We start from the raw sequence: 22,758 nt of genomic DNA on the forward strand, positions 1-22,758 counted from the left end.
GGCGATATAATTAAGGAGTGGGAGAACATTGATGAGCAACAATGACACTACAAAGAAGCAAGCAGAGAGCAGCAAAAGACCAATAGAAGATGAAAAGCAAACAAAGGCAGATGAAGCCAAGGATCAAGTTGTGATGCCAAACAAGAGCACTGAGAAACTCAAAGAGAAGAACAACCAACCACACAGTTCAAAAGAAGTGATTCAGGGACATCAGCAAGTAGGAAAGAGCATCACACCTCCACTGCCATATCCCCAGAGGTTCAACAAAGAGACTAAGGACCAACATTTTCACAAATTCCTTGAGACTTTCAAAAAGCTGGAGATCAATATTCCCTTGGCTGAAGCACTTGAGAAAATGCCTCTGTATGCCAAGTTTTTGAAGGAGCTTATCAGCAAGAAAAGAAGTTGGGACGAGAAAGAGACCATACTGCTTACTGAGGAATGCAGGGCTTTGATTCAAAAAGGGCTTCCTCCTAAGCTTGAAGACCCTGGGAGCTTCTTGCTGCCTTGCACCATTGGGGAATTAACCATCACTAAGGCAATGTGCGATCTAGGAGCAAGTATTAACTTAATTCCCTCCTCTTTGGTGAAAAAGCTGCGTATAGAGGAAGTTAAACCGGTACAGATGTCTCTAGAGCTGGTAGATAAGTCAATGGTATACCCCAGAGGTGTAATTGAAAACCTTCTAGTCAAGGTGGACAAATTCATATACCCTGTAGATTTTGTGGTTCTAGATTCAGATGAGGATGAAAGTGACTCCATCATACTTGGGAGACCGTTCTTGGCCACTGCCAGGGCTATCATAGACGTAGAGCAAGGAGAATTAACTCTCAGAATGCATGATAAGACCAGCAATGATGATGAGGAAGAGGACAGCAAGTAAACTCCAAAAGGTTGTATTATTCATTATCAGATATTGCTGTAATTGAAAGTTATACTATACCCCTATCTGTCCTTCTGTCTAGTATAGTTTTTCTGCAATTCAATAATCAAGATGCTTGATTATTTACAACACTATACTCTCCAAAATTTGTTTGCACTCAATATTTCAAAAATGCATCACATGAAAGTTCTTAGAAAAGAAGGATTGAGGAATTAAACAATTTTGAGGCAAGCAAAAGATTAGGAGAAGTGGTGGTTCTGGTTATGTGATTATGCATTGAGGTTGCATGCTTATGAAAACTTGTATGGGAGCTCATAGGCGGGACATAGAGTTCAAAGAAGTGTTGTGGAGATTCTCAAATATTTATTGATCCAAGAAGCAGCAAACAAAACAAAAGAAAATAAAGAAAATACAAAAACAAAAAGAACATGGCCCAAGGCTCTGAGCATCAATTACTAGGCAGAAAAGAAGAAAGAAACAAGAACTCAAAGAGTTGTTATCCTAGTAAATGCTTGTGGTCGAATTATGTCAAAGAGAGAGGCTTCAGTAAGTAAATCCTTAGGGGTGCTTTAACACCTAATACCTTAAAACCAACTGGTTTAGGAGTACTGATTGAAAGCTTACCTAAAAAGCCGCTTTGAGACATGACACTTAGAGTCAAAGCCAAAACACAAGAATCATAAGCTGCTTCAAGGTGATTACCTATAAAGAGATCTCGATGATATCATTTGGATGAAAGTCCTAGGACCTAAGACCCCCAATATGTGAGGACTAGTAAGCACTGAAGCCCTTGCATGAGCATATAATTTAGAGTTCACCCCACTGTTTCTTAATCACTTCACTCACAGGACCTTACAAGTTATTCTTCAATCCGTCTTAATTAAAAGAACCTTTGAGCATAATCCCTTTCTTGCTTGGGGACAAGCAAGCTTTAAGTTTGGTGTTGTGATGACAAGGCATCTTAGCCTATTTTCACTAGTCTTTTTCTTTTGTTTTCAATTGATTTTATGCACTTTCTTAAGCCATAAGCAAGCCAATTGGGTAGATTTCCATGTTTCCTTTGATTCAATCAACCATGGATGAATTAATGCACTTTCATGAGATTTTGTGCTATAATTGTCATATATTATGAAAGAAACACAATCTCATGATTTGGGGCATAGCTTTGATTGTTTTGATTGATTGATGATAGGTGAAAAGAGTTTTGAAGAAGGTTGAAGAAAGAAGGAATGGCTAGGAGCAAGAGAGAACAAAAAGCTTGAGCCAAAGTTTGCCTCAAACTTTAGCTCAAACTTTTGGAAGAATTGAAAACACCCCAGAGAAAAAAAAGCTTGAGCCAAAGTTTGCCTCAAACTTTAGCTCAAACTTTTGGAAGAGTTAAAAACACCCTGGAGAAAAAAGCTTGAGCCAACGTTTGCCTCAAACTTTTTGGCAAACGTTGGCATCACAAAACCAACACCCTGGAGGAGAAAAGCTTGCGCCAACGTTTGCCTCAAGCTTTTTGGCAAACGTTGGCGCCACACTTGCACACCCTGGAGGAGAAAAGCTTGCGCCAACGTTTGCCTCAAGCTTTTTGGCAAACGTTGGCGCCACACATATACACGAGGGGATCAACGTTTGGCCTAAAGTTTGACCTCAAACTTTAGCCCAAACGTTGGTAGCAGCAAATGAGGGCAGCTGGTATAAAAAGTTTGAGTAAAAGTTTGCCTCAAACTTTTACTCAAGCTTTTATGATTCTTGGCCCGGTTCACAATGGGTTTCTCTCCAACTCCAAGAGCAATCAACAGAGTCCTTTATCAACCCAATTCCATCAAGAGCAAAGGCCCAATTCAAGGCTTGAAGACCATTTGAAGAAAGTGTATAAATAGCTTAGGATTTAAGTTTTAAGGGAGCTTTTCCTTTTACTTTTGCTGAGTAGTTTTTGGAGAGCTTTTGGTTTTAAGTTGTTTGGAGTTTCTGAGTTTCGGAGTAGGAGAATTGAATTCTCTTCCTCTTAGTTTTCTTGTTTTCAATTTCAATTACATTTGTCTTGGATCTTGGGTTGGAGAATTGAAGGAATTCTGTTTCAATCTCATCCTGAGATCTCTCTGTTTTCTTTACTGCATAATTGAATTTAAATTTCTGTTCATTATCTCTTCTTCTACTCATTTTGCTATTTACTTTTCTCTATTTCTTGCAATTGAATTCTACATTTGGATCTAGGAAGGCATTGAGATCTAGACTCGGTTATCTAGTCTCTTGGGTCCTGAGATCTGGAGTTTGCATTTTAAATTCTCTGTTTAAAGCTTTTCAAGTTCATTTATATTTCCATTTTAGATCCGGTTCAATTCAAGTCACCTTCTACTTGTCTGATTAATGCAGTTTACTTTTCCTTGTTTAAATTCTGCAAATCCACTTCCCAATTCCCTTTACAATTCAAGCCATTTACATTTCTTGCACTTTAAGATTCTGCAATTTACATTTCTTGCGTTCTAAGTTTCTGCCATTTACTTTCTTGCTCTTTAAGATTCAGCACATTTACCTTCTCTGCTCTTTAATTTACTGCAATTGTCCCTCTCCCTTTTAATTTCATGCAATTTAGCTTCTGTCGAATACAAACCACTCAAATCAACTCTTGATTCGCTTGACTAAATCAACCACTAAACTAAAATTGCTCAATCCTTCAATCCCTGTGGGATCGACCTCACTCCCGTGAGTTTTATTACTTGATGCGACCCGGTGCACTTGTCGGTTAGTTTTGTGTGTTTGGGATTCGTTTTTCGTTTTCCGAAAATACACGTCAGGACCGACGTGATGAAGTCGGCCCGGAACAAAAGTTATAAAAAGTAATCCCTAAAAGAGACCTGACAAAGGTCCAAAAAAGAGGATTACTAGAAATAATTTAGAAGGGACCGACGTGATGAATCGGCCCGGAACAAAAGTTATAAAAAGTAATCCCTAAAAGAGACCTGACAAAGGTCCAAAAAAGAGGATTACTAGAAATAACTTAGAAGGGACCGACATGATGAAGTCGGCCCAAACCAAAAAAGTTATAAAAAAGTAATCCATAAAAGAGACCTGACCAATGTCCAAGAAAATGGATTACTAGAAATAACTTAGAAGGAACCGACATGACAAAGTCGGCCCAAACCAAAAAAGTTATAAAAAAGTAATCCATAGAAGAGACCTGACTAAGGTCCAAGAAAATGGATTACTAGAAATAACTTAGAAGGAACTGACATGATGAAGTCGGCCCAACCAAGATGTCAAAAGTTAAAGGTAAATCCATGGAAGAGACCTAACAAAGGTCCAAACAAAATGGATTACTAGAAATAACTTCAGGCCGAGATGAAGAAGTCGGCCGACAGAAGGCATACAAGTTGGATCGAGAAATCCATGACCTCAAAAGAATCAAGCTACAAGTATGAAAGTACGAAGGCAATCAAAAGAGGTCGGACAACAAGGCTCCAACACTCCCAAAGACCTAAAAGGTGTCAGATAGGTGCAGACAAGCATATCACACAAGAAACAAGGTTATAATAATAACAGGACTCAAGAGGCCACCTGAAGTCAACCCCAAAGAGCCTGAAAAACTACCTTTGTTTTTCCAAAAATAAAGTTGCTAACAGAGAAGCAACTAAAAGTATCCAGCAGTTAGAAACCACAAATTACAAAATATAAAAAGTTCAAAGCCCACAAGCCGGGCTATATAGAAAAACACCAAGAAATAATTATTGAGGATCCAAAGATTTCTCAGTTGCAGCATCACGGGGTGAAGGAGGGCGAGTCTGAAGAGGCACCGTATCTACCGTCCCATCATCCCGGTTCAAGATCTGACAATCAGGATCCGACTCGGGATGACCACCTGCATGAGTTGAAGAAGTCGGCGCAATGGAGACTTTGGCAGAAGGCACAGGAGGAGGGTCGACATCATCATCATAATCATCATCAGGATCATCAGGGACGATCTTACCATCTTTTACGATGTTGTCCAAGCTGAAGAGAGTAAGGTCTAGCTCGGGTGCAAGAACTCGAACTTGATCCTTCAAATTCTCATAAGCAGCATTTACACTCCCTACAAGATGACCCTGGAGCTCGGCGTAATCAGTTCGGGCAGACACCAAATCCTCTCTAAGACCCATCATCTCCCTGTAGGTTGTGACATAACTCTCCTTGTGCTTCAAAGCCATATCTTCAGACAACTTGGTAGAAGCCGCCAAAGCAATAGCCCGAGTCTTCTACCCCTCCAACTCTTTCTCCAACTTGGCCACTTTCACCTCGAGCTCTTCCTTCAAACCCTTCATCCGGTCGAACTCCAACTTAGCTTCCTCCATAAAGGCCTTTTGTAGCATGAATGGGAAGATCCTGGGCAGTGCGATATAAAGTCGCCCCCATGTGTGCCATCTTGATGCTGCTCTGAGTAATAAAATCCAGATGGCGAAGAAGAGAAACATCGTCAGTAGGGATGGCACCATAAGGACCAATTTACTGGTCCACAAACTTGACAGCATCGAAGTCAGGGGCATCAAGGTTAAAAGGCTCAGCTGTTTTCTGTTTTTTTGGAAGAGGAGCGCTGGCAGGAGAAGAGGTAGCAGCAGAGGTCTGTGGAGGATCGACCAAATGAACCCGAGGGGTAGGAATCATCCTCCTCAGTCCAGGAGAGCTCGGTACCGATGGCTTCGGCAAAGCATGAGAGGATCCTTCCCCAGCCACCTTGGCCGAGATGTTTAGGGCCGCAGTCGCCTTTCTCGCCATTTTAAAGGCCTTCATGGAATCATTGTTTTTAACCATCTCTGAAAAAATACAACAAAAACCCAGTTACAAATTGGAAGAAAAAGAACAAGCTCGACAAAAATAAAACAAAACGAAAAATAAGTCAACCACTACCCAGCTCAGCTCGGAGAAGTGAGGGATCCCCTAAAAACCTTTTAGTGTCAAGATAAAGAGGTTGTCCCCAGTTCTCCTCCAACACATTAACAAAGGCCTGTTCGACCTCGTCCAACATCTCCCACGAATACCTCGACACCACAACATTCTTTTGCCACTCTAAAGGAAAGGCGGGCTCGTCATTCTCATCCAGAAAAAAGGGGCGAGCTCCTTCAACAGCTCGAACCTTAAAGAAATAATTCCTGAAGTCTCTAAAAGACTCATCATACATCGAAAATACTTTCTTTCCTTGGACAGACCGAAAAGAAACCCAGGAAGCTTTCTTTTTGGCACAAATCCCGAGTTTGGTCAAAACAAAAAGGTAAAGAAAGAGGGTTTGAGAAGGCTTAACATCTAGTTCCTGACACAACAACTAAAAAATCTTAACAAAACCCCATGAATTCGGATGAAGTTGGGATAGAGACACATTGCACAACCACAACAAATTAGTCTCAAAAGGAGTAAAAGGAAAGGTAATGTTCATTTGGCTGAAGAAATAGTCATAGGCATAAAAGAAGGGACGTTCCCCCTGGACCGAAGTAGGGAAACAGACCCTCTCATCAGAATCAGGTGCTACTAGCTCATAATTTTTCTCCTGCTCCCGATTACTACAAATCCTGTGATGTTTTCTCAGCTCCACACAGTACTCAAAATTTACCACAGAAACACACATCAACACGAGGGAGTCCAGCCAGTCCGACATGCCCTCGGGGACTCTGGAAGAGGTCTCGATAATATTTTTGCGAGACGACATAGGTCAACTAAAATCCTACAGTAAGAAAAAGGAAAAGGGGTTACTAATCAAACAGCTCGGGCAAGTCAAAAAGAGTAACTCGGGCATCAATGGATACAACTCGAACTAAAGCATATAAGGGTCAAGAAGTCAGACAAAGCAACAAAAGGAAACCCCAGGACCCCCACCAAAGATCCAGGGGCATCATTTAGAGGCAATTATGGAACAGAGACTCAGGAAAATCTACAAGCCTACATCTCTACACCTCCTAACAAGAAAATAACCCTTTTTCAAAAAAAAGCGACACTCCGACAAGAAAGCCACAAAATTCAAAAAAGCCATCAAAAGAAGTCATCTTTCAACAAAACTACTAAGGAAGCTGTCAACATAAAAACAGATCAAAATCACCAAAAGGCGCAATCCTTTTCCAAAGAATCAAACAGTTTCATCATCCCAAAATTCCAAAAATGGTGACACAAGCTGAGGCAATAACAACATTCAAAACCCTAAAAGCATCAACTATCAGGGAAAGCGCTAAGGGGCATACACAAGGCAAAGGAACTCTAAAAAACATGCACCATAGCGACAATCAAGCATGACAACACAAAGGTTCAAAGCTTTCCAACGTAGATTCAAGCAAGATCAAAACTTTCACAAAAAATAAAACAAAGAAGAAAGAAAAGAAAATACCTGAAAAAGGGACGAGACAATGAACACTGAGAAGATGAAGCAATAGCGAGGCCGAAGGTCACCCTCTGAAAGAACAAAACAGTCACCAACGGTGCCACAAGAAGAAGCACGAAAGCGTAAAAGACGAAGAGTCCCAGGCAAACCAGAAAATAGAAGGGCGAAAAATAGAGTTACAGTGAGCAAGAGAGAAGAAGAAACGGAAGCCAAATCTTTGAGAAAAGTAAAAATTTAAAGTGAAGAAAGGGGGAAAAACAGCAAAGGGAAGAGTTAATGGGTTATTAAAACCCTCGCACATTCCCAAGACAGAAAAATGCGCGTTTCAAAAGAACGAAAGGAATGACTGTTTCAAAAAATCAAGGAAAAACGTTCCGCATTCAAAGGGAAACTCTACAAAGAAGAAGTCGACAAAATGCTCGAGTTCAGCTTCACCAGAGAAGGATCGAAGTCCTAAAACTAAGACTCGACCTCAAAAAAAAGACCGATTTCGAGCAGGGGCACTGTTTATACCATGGGTCGAGCTGTCCGACTCGGAATGTTTAGCGACAAGTCGACCGACCTCTTCAGGTCAGACTATCCGACCTCTTCAAAGAGCTCGGCCAACATCGCCAAAAAAAGCCCAAATAGGGCCCAAACAGAGGAATACGACCCAAAATCCAAAGGCAGCCTAAGCCCATAGAGATAAGGGCGGTTCTCTTGAAGATAAGATGACTTCACTCAAAGATAAGATAACTATCTTATCCCTAGAAGATCACTCTACAAACATTATAAATACACTGGAGCACCCAGGTATAACTCATACTCTGATTCTACTAAAAACCTGCTTAATACCCTTGCTAACTTAAGCATCGGAGTCCCTTGCAGGCACTACCACCCTCCAGTGACAAAGGATCAGCAGCATAGCCAGTCCAACAAGTCGAACACGACAGCTTCGGCTGCCACCCACCAGCCGGACACGTCATCTCCGACCAGTACAGAAAATCTCGTCCGAGATCGACATACAGTTTCAGGTAACCCTCTGCTGCAATCTCCGTTTTAGCCTGGCTAATATGACTTTGTTAGCAGCTTCTGCTTGTCCATTGGCCTAGGGGTGTTCTACGGATGTGAATTGGTGTTTTATGTTTAGATCGGCCACCAACTTTCTGAAGCCTGCATCTGTAAATTGAGTGCCATTGTCTGTGGTTATAGAGTATGGAACCCCAAACCTTGTGACAATGTTTCTATATAGGAATTTTTCACTTCTTTGAGCAGTGGCGTTAGCTAGGGGTTCTGCCTTGATCCATTTTGTGAAATAGTCTACCCCCACTATAAGGAATTTGACTTGTCCTGATCCTTAATGGAAGGGTCCGAGAAGATCGAGTCCCCATTTTGCGAATGGCCAGGGTGAGGTTACGCTGATGAGCTCCTGTGGCGGGGCGATGTGAAAGTTGGCATGCTTCTGACATGGTGGACATGTCTTCATGAATTCTGTTGCTTCTTTTTGTAAGGTCGGCCAATAAAATTCAGCTCGAAGTACTTTCTTGGTGAGTGCCATTGCCCCGAGATGGTTGCCACAGATGCCACTGTGTACTTTTTTTCCAAGAGGGATTATATCCGAATTGTACAACTATATTTTTTAGATTATCGTTCATCATTCGTCTTTACTACTTGAAGTGTCTACATGGGTGGAGTAACACATCTTTTACCTCCCTTTTGGAGTTTTTGAAAGAAGCCATACCTAATTTGAACATTCCCACTTCTTTTAATGCTGTATCAGAATAAGTACATAAATGACTCAGTTTGCCGTATCTGTGGAGAGTCTCGATATAATCAGACTCCTACTACGGATGGCAACAAAGAGGACTTTGCGCTTTCGAATAAAGTTCATAAGGTTGCTGCGAAAACCTTAAGATACTTTCCTTTAATACCAAGGCTTAAAAGGCTTTTTATGTGCCCAAACATAGCAGAGGCGTTGAGGTGGCATGATGAGCAGCGTTTGAAAGACGGTTGCATAAGGCACCCTGCTGATGGCCAAGCATGGAAGAACTTGGACAGTCGGCACCCAAACTTTTCAAAAGAACTACGCAACTTGAGGCTTGGTTTGGCAAGTGACAGTTTTAATCCTTTTCGAACTATGAACGTGTCACATAGCACATGGCCAGTTGTCTTAATGGTGTAAAACTTTCCCCCTTGGATGTCTGATGACAAGTCATCCTAGCCTATTTTAGTTAGTCTTTTTCTTTTGTTTTCATTAGAATTATGCACTTTCTTGAGCTACAAGCAATTTAATTGAGTAGATTTTCATGTTTCCCTTGATTGAATCAACCATATATGAATTCATGCCATTTCATGAGGTTTTATGCTATATTTGTTGCATATTGTGAAAGAATGAATATCTCATGATTTTGAGCATAGCTTTGATGTGTTTGGTTGATTAATTATAGGTGAAGAAAGCTTGGAGAAGGGTTGAAGCAAGAAGGAATAGCTAGGAGTAAAGAGAAGACAATGGAATAAGTGAAATTGAACCAGGAAGCAAGAAGCTGGACCTAAAGTTAGCATCAAACTTTTGCACAAACTTTTGGTTGAAGAGTTAGCCCCAACGTTAGCCCCCTAACTTGGAGGCTAACGTTGGAACTTGAAAATTCTCCCTTGGGCTCCAAAAGTTTGCGCCAACGTTAGCCCCCTAACTTTGAGGCTAACGTTGGCACATGAATTTCTCCCCTGGGCACCAAAAGTTTGCGCCAACGTTAGCCCCCTAACTTTGAGGCTAACGTTGGCACATGAATTTCTCCCCTGGGCACCAACGTTTGCGCCAACATTAGACCCCTAACTTGGAGGCTAACGTTGGCACATGAAAATTCAATGGGGAAGGAGCAAAAGTTTGCGCCAACGTTAGCCCCCTAACTTGGTGGCTAACGTTGGCACCACTAGCACACAAGGCAAGGCCAACGTTAGGGTCAAAGTTAGACCCCTAACGTTGGCACCAACGTCCATACCAGCAGATTGTGCTAGCTGATATGAAAAGTTGGAGCCAAAGTTAGACCCCTAACTTTAGCTCCAACTTTTGGTCCAACTTTTGCTAACCTCAAAACCGGTTCAATTGGTTCACTTTGGTTCTTCTCCAAACTTCAAGAGCAATCAACCAAGGCCTCTTTCAACCCAATTCCACCAAGAGCAAAGGCCCAACTCAAGGCTTGAAGATCATTTGAAGAAAGTGTATAAATAGGATAAAATTCAAGTTTTCGGAGAGCTTTCCTTTTGGAATTTTCATAATAGTTTTCGGAGAGCTTTTGTTATTGAGTGAACTTTAATTTCTTTGTCTTGGGGAAGGAGAATTCACTTCTCTTCCTCTTAGTTTTATTGCTTTCTATTTCAATTGCAATTGTCTTGGATCTTGGATTGGAGAATTGAAGAAATTCTGTTTCAATCTCAATCTTGGATCTCTCTGTTTCTTTACTGTTAATTGAATTTCATTTCCGGTTAATTGCTCTTCATCTCTTCTCTTTGCAATTTACAATTCCCTTGCAATTGTTCTTATTGGATCTAGGAAGGCATTGAGATCTAGACTTAGTTTTCTAGTCTCTGGGTCTTGAGATCCAAATCTCCAATTTACATTCTGTTTCTTGCTTTCCATGTTCATTTACTTTTCTGCTATAAGATCCGATCCAATCCCAATCCCCTTTTACTCTTCTGTTTGATGCAATTTAACTTTTCCTTGTTTAATTACTGCAAATCCACGTCCCAATCCCCTTTACATTTCAAGCAATTTACATTCCTTGCACTTTAAGATTCCGCAGTTTACATTTCTTGCATTTTAAGTTTCTGTTATTTAATTTCTTGCTCTTTAAGATTCAGCAATTTATTTCATGTTCTCTTTAATTCCATGCAATTTAATTTCTGCAAATCACAAAACACTCAACCAAACCTTGATTCGCTTGACTAAATTAACCACTAAACTAAAATTGCTCAATCCTTCAATCCCTGTGGGATCGACCTCACTCCCTGTGGGATCGACCTCACTCCCGTGAGTTTTTATTACTTGATGCGACCCGGTGCACTTGCCGGTTAGATTTGTGTTTTGGGAGAAATTTATTTTTCCTCCAAAATACTCGTCCATGAAGTCAGAATATTGCATGCTCTCTTTAATCATACCTGGACCTTGTTCACCAGGAAATAATATTGATATTTTTTTGCAACTATTAATCGAAGAGCTGAAGGAGCTATGGGTGTCAGGGATAGATACATATGATTCTTTTAAGATTGAAACTTTTCAAATGCATGCTGCACTTCTTTGGATAATCAATGATTTTCCAGCGTATGCGATGTTGTTCGGTTGGAGTACGAAAGGAAAGTTAGCTTGCCCTTGTTGTAACCATGATACTTCTTTTTGTTACTTGAAACATAGCCAAAAGACAGTTTACATGGACCATAGGAGATTTTTGCCAGTTAACCATGCATGGAGGTCTAACAAGAGATCTTTTAATGGAATAACAGAATTCAGGGGTCCACCACGGATGTTAATAGGTGAGGAGGTTCTAGGTATGCTAAAGTCAGTAGATAATGCCTCTGGGAAGACGCAAAGCAAAAGTAAAGGCCAATGGAAAAAAAGATCAATCTTTTTTGAGTTACCATATTGGCAGCACTGTATGATCTGGCACAACCTTGATGTAATGCATATTGAAAAAAACATAGTTGACAGTATAATTGGTACCTTATTAGATATTCCTGGAAAGAAAAAGGATCATGCAAAAGCTCTTTATGATCTTAAGGAGATGGGCATTTGAAAGAATCTTCACCCAATAAATACTAAGGATGGAAAAAGAACTAAACTTGCTAGAGCATGCTTCTCCATGTCCAAAGGGGAGAGATCCATTTTTTGTGGTATTTTGAAGAAAACAAAATTGCCTGATGGAAGTGCTTCAAACATTTCTCGTTGTGTACAACAAGAAGAGAGAAAGCTTTACGGTTACAAGATTCATGATGCTCACTTCATGTTGCATTACCTGTTGCAGATACCAATCAAGAGCATTCTTCCAGATGATGTTGCTATTCCTCTAGTGCGCCTGTGTTCCTTTTTTCGTCGGCTATGTCAAAAAGAAATCTCGTTAGAAGAGATTAATATTTTGGAGTCGGAGATTGTAGAGACTTTGTGCTAGTTGGAGAGGATTTTTCCGCCGACCTTTTTTGATATAATAGTTTATTTGCCTATTCATTTAGCTAATGAACTAAGGTTAGGTGGTCCCGTCCAGTTTCGATGGATGTATCCTATTGAGAGATACATGTGCACACTAAAAGGGTATGTATGTAACAGAAGTCATCCAAAAGGATCAATTGCAGAGGGTTATTTGGCTGAAGAGTGTTTAACTTTTTGTTCAAGATATTTGCATGAGGGAGTGAAAACAAGATTCAACAGAATATCTCAGAATAATGATGCAGGCACTTCAACCAAAGATCCTGATTCAAATTTGTTCACAAACAAGGGAAGTCCATTGGGTTGAAAAAAAGGGCAACTAATTATTTTGGACGAAAAGTCACTCCTTCAAGCTAATGCATATGTATTGAACAATTGCGATAACGTGGAGCCTTACATGAGGTAAATTTGCACTTCTCATTAGTTCTATTCCTTAGACTAATCTTGGTAGTATTACATAATAATATACACTCCTTGGAGAGAACATTGTAAGCAACAAAAGCAAGACAAGCAGAAGCGGAAGTGGAACATCATTAAAGATTAGAATGAAGACTTTATCGAGTAGTTTATGAGACGTGTCATGAAGGATGATGTTCCCGGTTGGATACGACAGCTATCTAAGGGTCCAAATAAAGTTGCAAAATCATTTTCTGCTTATGTTGTCAACGGGTACATATTTCATACTAAGCGGCGAGAAGTGATGCGGAAAATGCAAAATAGTGGTGTCACTGTGGTGGCTGAAACTACAAGCTTTGCGAGTGTTAAGGACAAAAAACCAATCAAGGCCAATATAAGATATTATGGTAGAATCATGGATATTATCGAGTTAGACTATTATAGCCAATTTAAAGTTGTGTTATTTAAGTGTGAGTGGTTTATGGCTGAGGAAGATGATTATGGTTTGACATATGTTCATTTCAACAAAAGATGTTACCAAGATGAACCATTTGTGTTGGTAAGCCAAGCACACCAGTGCTTTTATGTGAAATATCTATATATTCCCCAAAAGCATTATGTGATGAAAACGGTTCCCAGAGACTTGTTTAACATTGGTGTCCAATTACAGTTTGACCCTAACATAAGAGAGCCACATGAATCGGTGAATAGTCCGATACCCTTAAGTGATATTGGTGAGGTAGACTTGGTTTGACAGGGTGTGCGACCTACTATTGTTGATGTGACACCGAACAAGATCAAACCTAAAGACAAAGAAATAGTGTCTGATGATTTTGACAGTGATGTTGAATTTTAGGTAGTGCACAAATTGTCCATGATGCTTTATTTTTTAACTTATTTTCTAATGCATTATCATGTTTATTTTCTAATGCATTACCATGTTCGTTTACTTTATTTTCTAATGCATTATCATGTTTATTTTCTAATGCATTGCCATGTTTGTTTACTTTATTTTCTAATGTGTTACAATGTTTCTTCTTTCTTTTAATTTTGGCAATGTTAGTATTGATACTTTATTTGACTTCTTTTTTTTATACAGGATGAACAATGAAGGAAATTCCAAAAGAAAAAGGTTAAGGACCCTATCACAAATAGAGTCACAAAGAAGTCCCTTGAAGATGAGGAGTCCAGTAAAAAATTTAGGAAAAATTCAATTCACAAGTGCTTATTCCTTGCTAAAACAATTTCAAATAAAAAGGGAACATGTTTTAGCTTCATGTGGGGCTAATAGTAGTAAAGATGAGACAAGGAAAAAGGGCAAGATGCCGAAAAAGGTTCTGACAAGAGGTGACGATGAAGGTCAAAGAAAAATGGTAACCAAGAAGATAACAAACATCAAAGACGGTGAGGATCAAATCAAGATGCCAACAAAGAATTCCAACGAAGAAAATCATCTAGTCAAGATGAAAGCCATTGAACATGAGGATCAAGGTGGGAAGAAGCCATCTAGGAAGAAGGTGCCAATGAAGAAATCAAAGGTGGAGGGTGATAAAGTCAAGATAAATACCAATGACGCTGAGGGTCAAAGCAAGAAGCCGACCAATAAGATGCCGATGAAGGAATCGAATGAAGAAGATGCCAACGAAGAAGAACAGAAGATTGAGTCTCTTATCCCTGCTATGACTTTAGATGAATTTTTTGAAAAATATGGGATATCATTAGATGAAAATGATGAAGAATATGAATATGATTATGATGAGCTCAATCCAACCGTTGGTGATAGTAGTGACACTCAACTCGGTAATGCCTTTATCCCTTTCTTCAATAGCAAATAGTGAAAGGCACCAACTTGACTCTTGTATTTAGTAGATTACTCTTTTATTCATTAGATTAGTATTCTTGTTAATATTTTCTAGTAACGACATTGGAAATAAGTACCAAAAAGAAAAAAATTCGTGGTCCCATCCAACTCAAGCATATTCATGCTTTGGAGACACAAATAGATTTAACATGGTACAATGGCAAACCCATAGGCCCAACAAAGACACAGGTTCAATTGTTTAGTCAGTTCTTGGGAACACTTGCAAGAAACTCTTATTTGGTCACATTGTTATATACTAATTGGTAAGTTGTGTCCATTGAGATTAAAACTTCAATGTTGGATTATGCAAAGGTGAGTCGATCATTCTCCTTTTTAAATTGTTTACAAATAGGCTTAGCATGTATGGTAAAATAACATTATTCGTTGTTTATTTGTAGTCTAAATATAACATTCCTAGTGATGCTGAGCCTTGGGTGATAGATACCATTGGAGAGGCATGGAAGCAATTTAAGAAACACATAAAGAAATATCACTATACACCGTACAACTCATTTAGAGAGATGGTAAAAAATCATCCAATGACTGTACCTGAACTGCATTTTCAAAAATTAGTTCAATTTTGGAGGCTTGATATCATCAAGGTAAGTTATTTTCACAACTCTCTTGGCTTTAATGATGGTATCGTATATTTAACTAACTCTATCTAATTTTATATTACAACAAATGTAGGTTATTTCTGACAAAAATCGTGAAAACAGTTCCAAGCAAAAATGAAATCATCGAATGGGTCCAGTTAGTTTTGAATTAGTACGCGCTGAATTGGTATTTTTTTGTGCTTTTTATTTTAAGTATTTTTGCATCTTTCATGTTTTGTGTGTTTACTTATCATATGTTGGTGGTTTCTTTGTAGCGTGCAAAGAAGGAGGACAATGAAGATCCATCACAATCTGAGATGTTTGTTGTAACTCGTACGAGCAAAAAAAGAGAGACTGATTTAGGAACACAAGAGACAATTGTTAGTTTTCTGGTCTCTTAGAAAAGTACACCAAACAAGAAATGTGTTAGCTATTTTTATTTATTCTAAAGCTGTTGGGTGCATGCATTTATTTTGATCCTATTTGTGTGTAATAGGAACATTTTTAAAAAATGATGATGAAGCAGGATACAATGATGATGAAGCAGTTCAAACAGTTTTCGGAAAGAAGAGACATGGAAGAGTTTGTTTCTATGGTCGATCACTCACAAAATCCTCTCTTAAAAAGGAGAAGGAAATCCGACAAATGCAGCAATAGCATAATGAAGTGGTTTCAACTATGGAGAAAAATCAAAATAACTTAACTTCCAAGTTGGATGGTTTAACAAACTTGATTAAAACGTTGTTGCAACAAGTCAATCTTGGTATGAGTGCAGAACAAGTGCAAGTAATGATAAAAGCTGCCCAACAATCTCCGCCTGACGCGAGTAGTGTACCAAATGATGCGCGGCGAAGCATTCCTTCTTCACTTGGATCAAATCATGTATCAAATGATATGGAAGTAAGTACTGTTCAAAACTTCTAGTTAAATTAATAGTATGCTTTTGGTTGCTGTTTGATTAGGTTAGCTTAGTTGAATTAGGTGGTTAGGTAGTCAATTGATTTTGTAGTGGATTTAGGTTTGAACTCTGATGTTTATTCTATCTAAAATTGGTTTTCCTGTTCTCGTAATGACTTGCCATGTTCTAATTTAGTTTCCTACTGCTACTTCATTGATCTGCCCTGTGCTAAATTAGTTTGTTTGGTGCTGTTGATTAGGTTTAAATTGTTATTGATCCTATGTTGCTATTTCATTGTTTTACTTTTGTGCTAAACTGGTTTATATGATGATGTTGCATAGTATTATTGCTGCCTTATTCTTGTGTTGGCTGCTACTAAAATGAACAAATTCTGAATTATTTGTGTAGTAGTGATAACTTTGATGAATTTCTGAGTCTAAGCTATCACTACTGCTGCATTCTTGCAATAGCTGCTGTTTGAAGTGAATGATGATTGTGAATAATTCTTGAGTGTTACCGTGGATGAATGTTTCCCTTCTTTTGCTGCATATGTATTGCATCATCAAAAGCATTTTTGCAAGATATCTAACATGTTTATTTCTTTTACGTGCAGAAAGACATGATGTGATGAAGAAAATATATTCCATACAAATATCACATGAGATGGGTCTTACCACTTTAGTTATGTAAATGTAATATTTTGATATGTTATGTACTTTTTGAGGTATTACATGTAATTGGAAAAATTCCACTCTATTTTGATTTGTGTTGTTTAGACTAAAAATTAAACATATCTATCTTATAATGAAACTTTTATGATTTAGATTTCTTGAATTTCTTATTTTTAGATTTATTTTGTGATTATTATCATTTTGGGATGTGATTATAATTTAAAAAAATTGAATCTCATAAACAACAACAGGCTATAGTCACCGTTTTAAAAAACCGTGACCATAGAGGCTATGGCCACGGTGAAAAACCGTGACCATAGATAAGGCTATGGTTGACGTGTGGAAAATGATCCAACACAAAACTCACCGGCAAGTGTACCAGGTCGCATCAAGTAATAATAACTCATGTGAGTGAGGTCGATCCCACAGGGATTGAAGGATTGAGCAATTTTTGTTTAGTGGACGATTTAGTCAAGCGAACAAGAGTTGATTTGAGTGATTTGTAATTGACAGAAGCTAAATTGCATGAAATTTAAAGGGAGAGGGGTAATTGACTGCAAAATAAAGGGCAAAGAAAGTAAAGAAGCTGAATCTTAAAGTGCAAGTAATATAAATTGCAGAAACTTAGATTGCAAGAAATATAAATGACTGAAGCTTAAAGTGCAAGAAATGTAAATTGCTTGAATTATAAAAGGAATTGGGAATTGGGATTGCAAAAATTAAACAGGGAAAAGTAAATTGCAACTATCAGGAAAGTAAAAGATGAATTGAATTGAAGTAGATTTCAAACAGAAAATGTAAATTGGCTTGATGAAGCCTTAGCAGCTGAACTGAAAGGAAAACCTAGATCTCAGGGGTCAAGAGACTAGAAAACTGAGTCTAGATCTCACTACCTTCCTTGATTCAATTCAGAAATCAATTGCAAACAAATTAAAATTCAAATAGTAGAGAAACTTGAATTCAAATCACTAAATCTGAATTATGCAGAAAAAGAAACAAAGAGATCTCAAGGTGAGATTAAGACAGAATTTCCTCAATTCTCAACACCCAAGACTCAGTAAAGCCTTGCAGAAAAGAAAACAAGAAAACTAAAGAGGAAGAGAATTCAATTCTCCTCCCAGATCCACGATCAAAGTTCTCCAAATTACAATTCCAATTCTAACAGAAGTGAAAATTTCAAAAGCAAAAGTTGACGTCCCTCCTAAATTAAACTAACTCCTATTTATACACTTTCTTCTAATGGTCTTGGAGCCTTGAATTTGGGCCTTGGTGTAACGACCCAATTTCTGGTACGTCATGATCATACTAGAAACTGAGCGCTACCAACTTGTCTACCTAATTATTATCTATTATTTATTATATGAGCCTGATTCGTTGTTAAAAGCGTAGTTATTTTACGAGGTACTTTTTTTTTTTAAAAACATTTGGATTAACAAACAGTATCATTCATAATCAATTCACAACTGATAATATATAAAACAATTATAAACAACCACACATAAATACATCACAAGCAGTTGACAATATTCGGTGATCCAGCCTTTATTAGAGTATAGACTTTTAGTTAGAACACCCATAGACATAGCTAGATAATAACTATATACATATATATACATACCACATCCCAGGTCCTGACCTGTTCAAGAAGTCCCTAAGCTGGCGCCCAGGCTAGCCTAGACTCTATACTCACCTAGTCCCTTTAAACTACTAAAGCGAGGGAAAGTACGTTCTAGGTCTTCAAAACTCAAGTCAGGTGGAACGTCATCAACGAACTACGGAAGGGTACCCATGCTTCCATCTGAAGGGGGAAGGGAGAGAGACGGGGTAAGAACTGGGGAGTTCTTAGTAGGGCCGGGGTTATTAGTTAAGTTTATTAATTCCGTGTTGTTTAGCAGATAAATAGCAGAATACCGAGAAGTAGTAAACAGAAGAAACAGATAAATAGAGAAAATAGAAAGTAAAACACAAACAAAAAAATACAAGAAAACAAAACATAGACACAGAGAATAGAATGAAAACAAAGAAAGCATAAATTCAAACAAAAATCATAACAGAGGAAATGCGCAACCAAGTATGATGCATGTCTGTCCTATGCAGGCCATGAGCTCACGTGTCGGTTTACACCCTGCAGCCCGACATTACCTAGGAACTAGTCCTAGATTTGGCTTATTTTCTGTAGGTGAACTTCGGCCTACAGAAATATCACTCCCGTAAGTGAACTTCGGCTTACAGGAATAATATAAACACAAAACAACTTTCTGTAGGTGAACTTCGGCCTACAGAAATAACACCTCTGTAAGTGAACTTCGGCTTACAGAAATGGCGCCCCTGTAAGTGAACTTCGGCTTACAGGAATCACAACTCTCTGTAGGTAAACTTCGGCCTACAGAAGCAACACCCAGAGCTACACAATTGATATTCACTGTAGGTGAACTTCGGCCTACGGGAATAACAACTCAATATAGGTGAACTTGGACCTACAGGACTTCTAGGGCCAATGGAAAAGCAGTAGATGAACATACAATAGAATATCATGCCACAAGGCTTAACTCTTTATTTTTATACTCTTTTCCTCTATTCGCTTTGTTATATTACTCTTTTCTCTTTGCCTCTTTGCTCTGCTCTGGTTACCCTTTCCTCTATATCTCTTTACTCTGTTTTGATTACTCTGTTTAACATATGTATTTGAAGTGTATGTAAATTTCGATATGAATAGTTAGCCTGTCCCAAGTATAGGTTCATTAAGTCTATACTGAAACAGTTTAACTTTTCATATAATACCTAACCCTAGTCGCAATTCAAGGACTAACTATGTTGCCCTAGTTCGTTCACTAATCTCTGTCTGATTTTCTGTTATTAGAACTTTACAGAATTTTCTTTAGTTTTTATCTTTTCTTTAACTTTACATCTTTCCTTTATCTTTGACTCACTAATATGTTCTTACCACTCCCTAAGTGTTTTATGAAGGTAATTATAAGATTCTGCGCTTAAAGTTGTCTTTCTAAAGCTTTTACAGAAAACAGCCTTTTTCGCATTATTTTATTATTTTTATTAAAATATTATTTTTAATTAAATATTATCATTTAATATTTTATTATTATTTATTATTTTATTACTAAATTTTCGAAAATTAACTTATCTTTTACTTTTAACCTTTAAAATTCACTTTTTACCACCCGTAACTTTTAATATTTCTACTTTAACCACCCTAACTTTCAGAAATTACTAAACAACCCCTTAAACACCAAAATTTTTACTTCCTTTCCCTTTTAAGGATCTAAAGCCTGTTCTTCATTTTTCTTCGTCACACTCAAAGTTTTCTTCATAAATTCTTCAGATTCTTTCTCTGTTTTTACCCGTTTTCCAGTCTTTTCAGCAACCGATTTTTACCATAATTCATAATAAATTAGCAGCCACTAAAATCCCATCTTTTCTACATGATTTCAACACAAATTGAACCTCAATTTAAGCCTAGGATTTCGTTTTTCCAGCAGCACCAAGAACATAAACTTAAAGCTTGAATTTCATCAAATTTCATCAAAATTTCACCAAATTCTTACCAAGAATCAATCATATATGCAACAATTTTTAGCACAGCCAAATCATACAACATTCACAAAACTCAAACACAAATAATCAAGATTAATTTCATCAAACCCTACCTGGTTTTGCTGCTCCTAATTCGGTTAGACTTTCAGGTGGTCCTTAAACAATTTTTCCTCCTAAATCACATCAAAAACAAATTTAAATCCAAAAACCCTCAACTAACCAAATCTCACTCAGCATGTTAGGAAGTGATTTCTAACCTTAGACTTGCTGGAAATCCACGTTTCATGGCCCTCAAGTCAAGTTAAGCATGATTCCTAAGGAAAAACATCAAGAAAACACATGTTTTGCATGGTTTTTCTTGAAAACTGAATTGAAGAGGGAGGGAGACAGCCATCTCTCCTTATTTCCAGCCTTGATAAGTTACATGGTTATGTAGAGGAAGAAGAGAGGATCATTTTGGTGAAATCGGAGTTTTGATTTGAGTTTTAGTTTAGAAGAAATCAAGCTTTGAAGATTAAGTGTTCATGAAAGTTTCTCTCTTTTCTCTCTTGTTATTTTCGGCCAAAATGATGAAATGAGACAGCCTTGGAGGTCTTGGGGGTGTAAGGTGAGTTGTGATTGGTTGGCTTGGAGGTGGATTAAAATAATATTAAAATATCTCAGGTGTATAACTACTAAAACTAGATGTATCGGAACACTCTTAAAAACATCTCTAAAAATTATTTTCTGAGCTACTAGCATAAATGAAACTAGTAACATATTTATTATGAGAATAGAACATGTATGATGAGGCCTTAGCGTTGCTAAAGTCATCAGAGAGTGCTGGTGCTAAGCTGCACCAGTAAACCGTAAACCCGGTTAAACCGATTTTCTGTTTTTAACTAAAACAGACCAAGTAACCTTATAATATTATTCAAGAAGCTTATAATACTAATATAATGATAATATTATACTATTATCTCTCTCCTCTCATGAATTGAGTCCGGTTTGTCAAACAGAGACTATTTACGAAAATCAGAATCAAAACTGCCAACTGTTACGGTTCAAAAACTAGGTTATTCACGATTGCATTATCGAGCTTGCCTCAGAAGAGGTTCTAGCTTAAAGATGACATAATGACAATGAGGATTGAGATACTTGATGATATAGAAGAGGTGTTCCCTTTACTGATCTTCCGGAGAAATCCGTGCCTTCGGAAAAGATCTCGCATACTCGAAAATTAGGGTTTTTATATTCTACCCCCCTAAAAGAAAATTTTGCCCTCAAAATTTCAGCCAGGTGCAGAATCCATGTTCAAACAATCTATTTTCTTCAAGCCATCCTGACGAAGAGATAGGTCCGTTCCTTACAGCATCCAAATCTCACACAGCCATAGCCGTGGAGATCATAACAGCTATGAAGATAGCTGTGGCTCACATCGATTCGTCGTTTGGAGCTTGATTAAACCATGCCTATTCACAGTCATTGAGATCTTATCCACACCAAACAATCAATATTAAGGTGATCAGTCTTAATATCTCAAGCTAGGCACGAACATTCCCAAAATGAGCACTCATAGACATTCATGCCAAATGTATCTTGAAGATACCCTAACAGCATGAGACACACAACAGAGTATGCAATGAAGCATAGTTAGTCCACTCCCCAGGCTCTACTGGGAATGAACTACTCTGATACCAAATTGTAACGACCCAATTTCTGGTACGTCATGATCATACTAGAAACTGAGCACTACCAACTTGTCTACCTAATTATTATCTATTATTTATTATATGAGCCTGATTCGTTGTTAAAAGTGTAGTTATTTTACGAGGTACTTTTTTTTAAAAAAACGTTTGGATTAACAAACAATATCATTCATAATCAATTCACAACTGATAATATATAAAACAATTATAAACAACCACACATAAATACATCACAAGCAGTTGACAATATTCGGTGATCCAGCCTTTATTAGAGTATAGACTTTTAGTTAGAACACCCCTAGACATAGCTAGATAATAACTATATACATATATATACATACAATATCCTAGGTCCTGACCTGTTCAAGAAGTCCCTAAGCTGGCGCCCAGGCTAGCCTAGACTCTATACTCACCTAGTCCCTTTAAACTACTAAAGCGAGGGAAAGTACGTTCTAGGTCTTCAAAACTCAAGTCAGGTGGAACATCATCAACGAACTACGGAAGGGTACCCATGCTTCCATCTGAAGGGGGAAGGGAGAGAGAAGGGGTAAGAACTGGGGAGTTCTTAGTAGGGCCGGGGTTATTAGTTAAGTTCATTAATTCCGTGTTGTTTAGCAGATAAATAGCAAAATACCGAGAAGCAGTAGACAGAAGAAATAGATAAATAGAGAAAATAGAAAGCAAAACACAAACAAAAGAATACAAGAAAACAAAACACAGA

General features: G+C 38.0%; 1 protein-coding gene and 1 pseudogene across 1 annotated transcript; both read left to right on the forward strand.

Annotated features, from left to right (window-relative positions):
* The first annotated feature begins 12,775 nt into the window (after positions 1-12,775).
* On the forward strand, positions 12,776-13,630 carry LOC148548466 (uncharacterized; annotated as a pseudogene).
* A 244-nt stretch (positions 13,631-13,874) lies between these two features.
* Positions 13,875-15,888, forward strand: LOC110265557 (uncharacterized). The gene is made up of 5 exons (XM_088495624.1): positions 13,875-14,574; positions 14,691-14,824; positions 15,034-15,237; positions 15,507-15,564; positions 15,728-15,888. Exons 1-5 carry the CDS (start codon positions 13,875-13,877, stop codon positions 15,886-15,888), a joined length of 1,257 nt encoding a protein of 418 aa, XP_088351750.1.
* Positions 15,889-22,758: the final 6,870 nt, after the last annotated feature.

The sequence above is a fragment of the Arachis ipaensis genome, chromosome B8 (assembly GCF_059453495.1).
Source record: "Arachis ipaensis isolate K30076 ecotype BB chromosome B8, ASM5945349v1, whole genome shotgun sequence".
NCBI classification, from domain to species: Eukaryota; Viridiplantae; Streptophyta; class Magnoliopsida; order Fabales; family Fabaceae; genus Arachis; species Arachis ipaensis.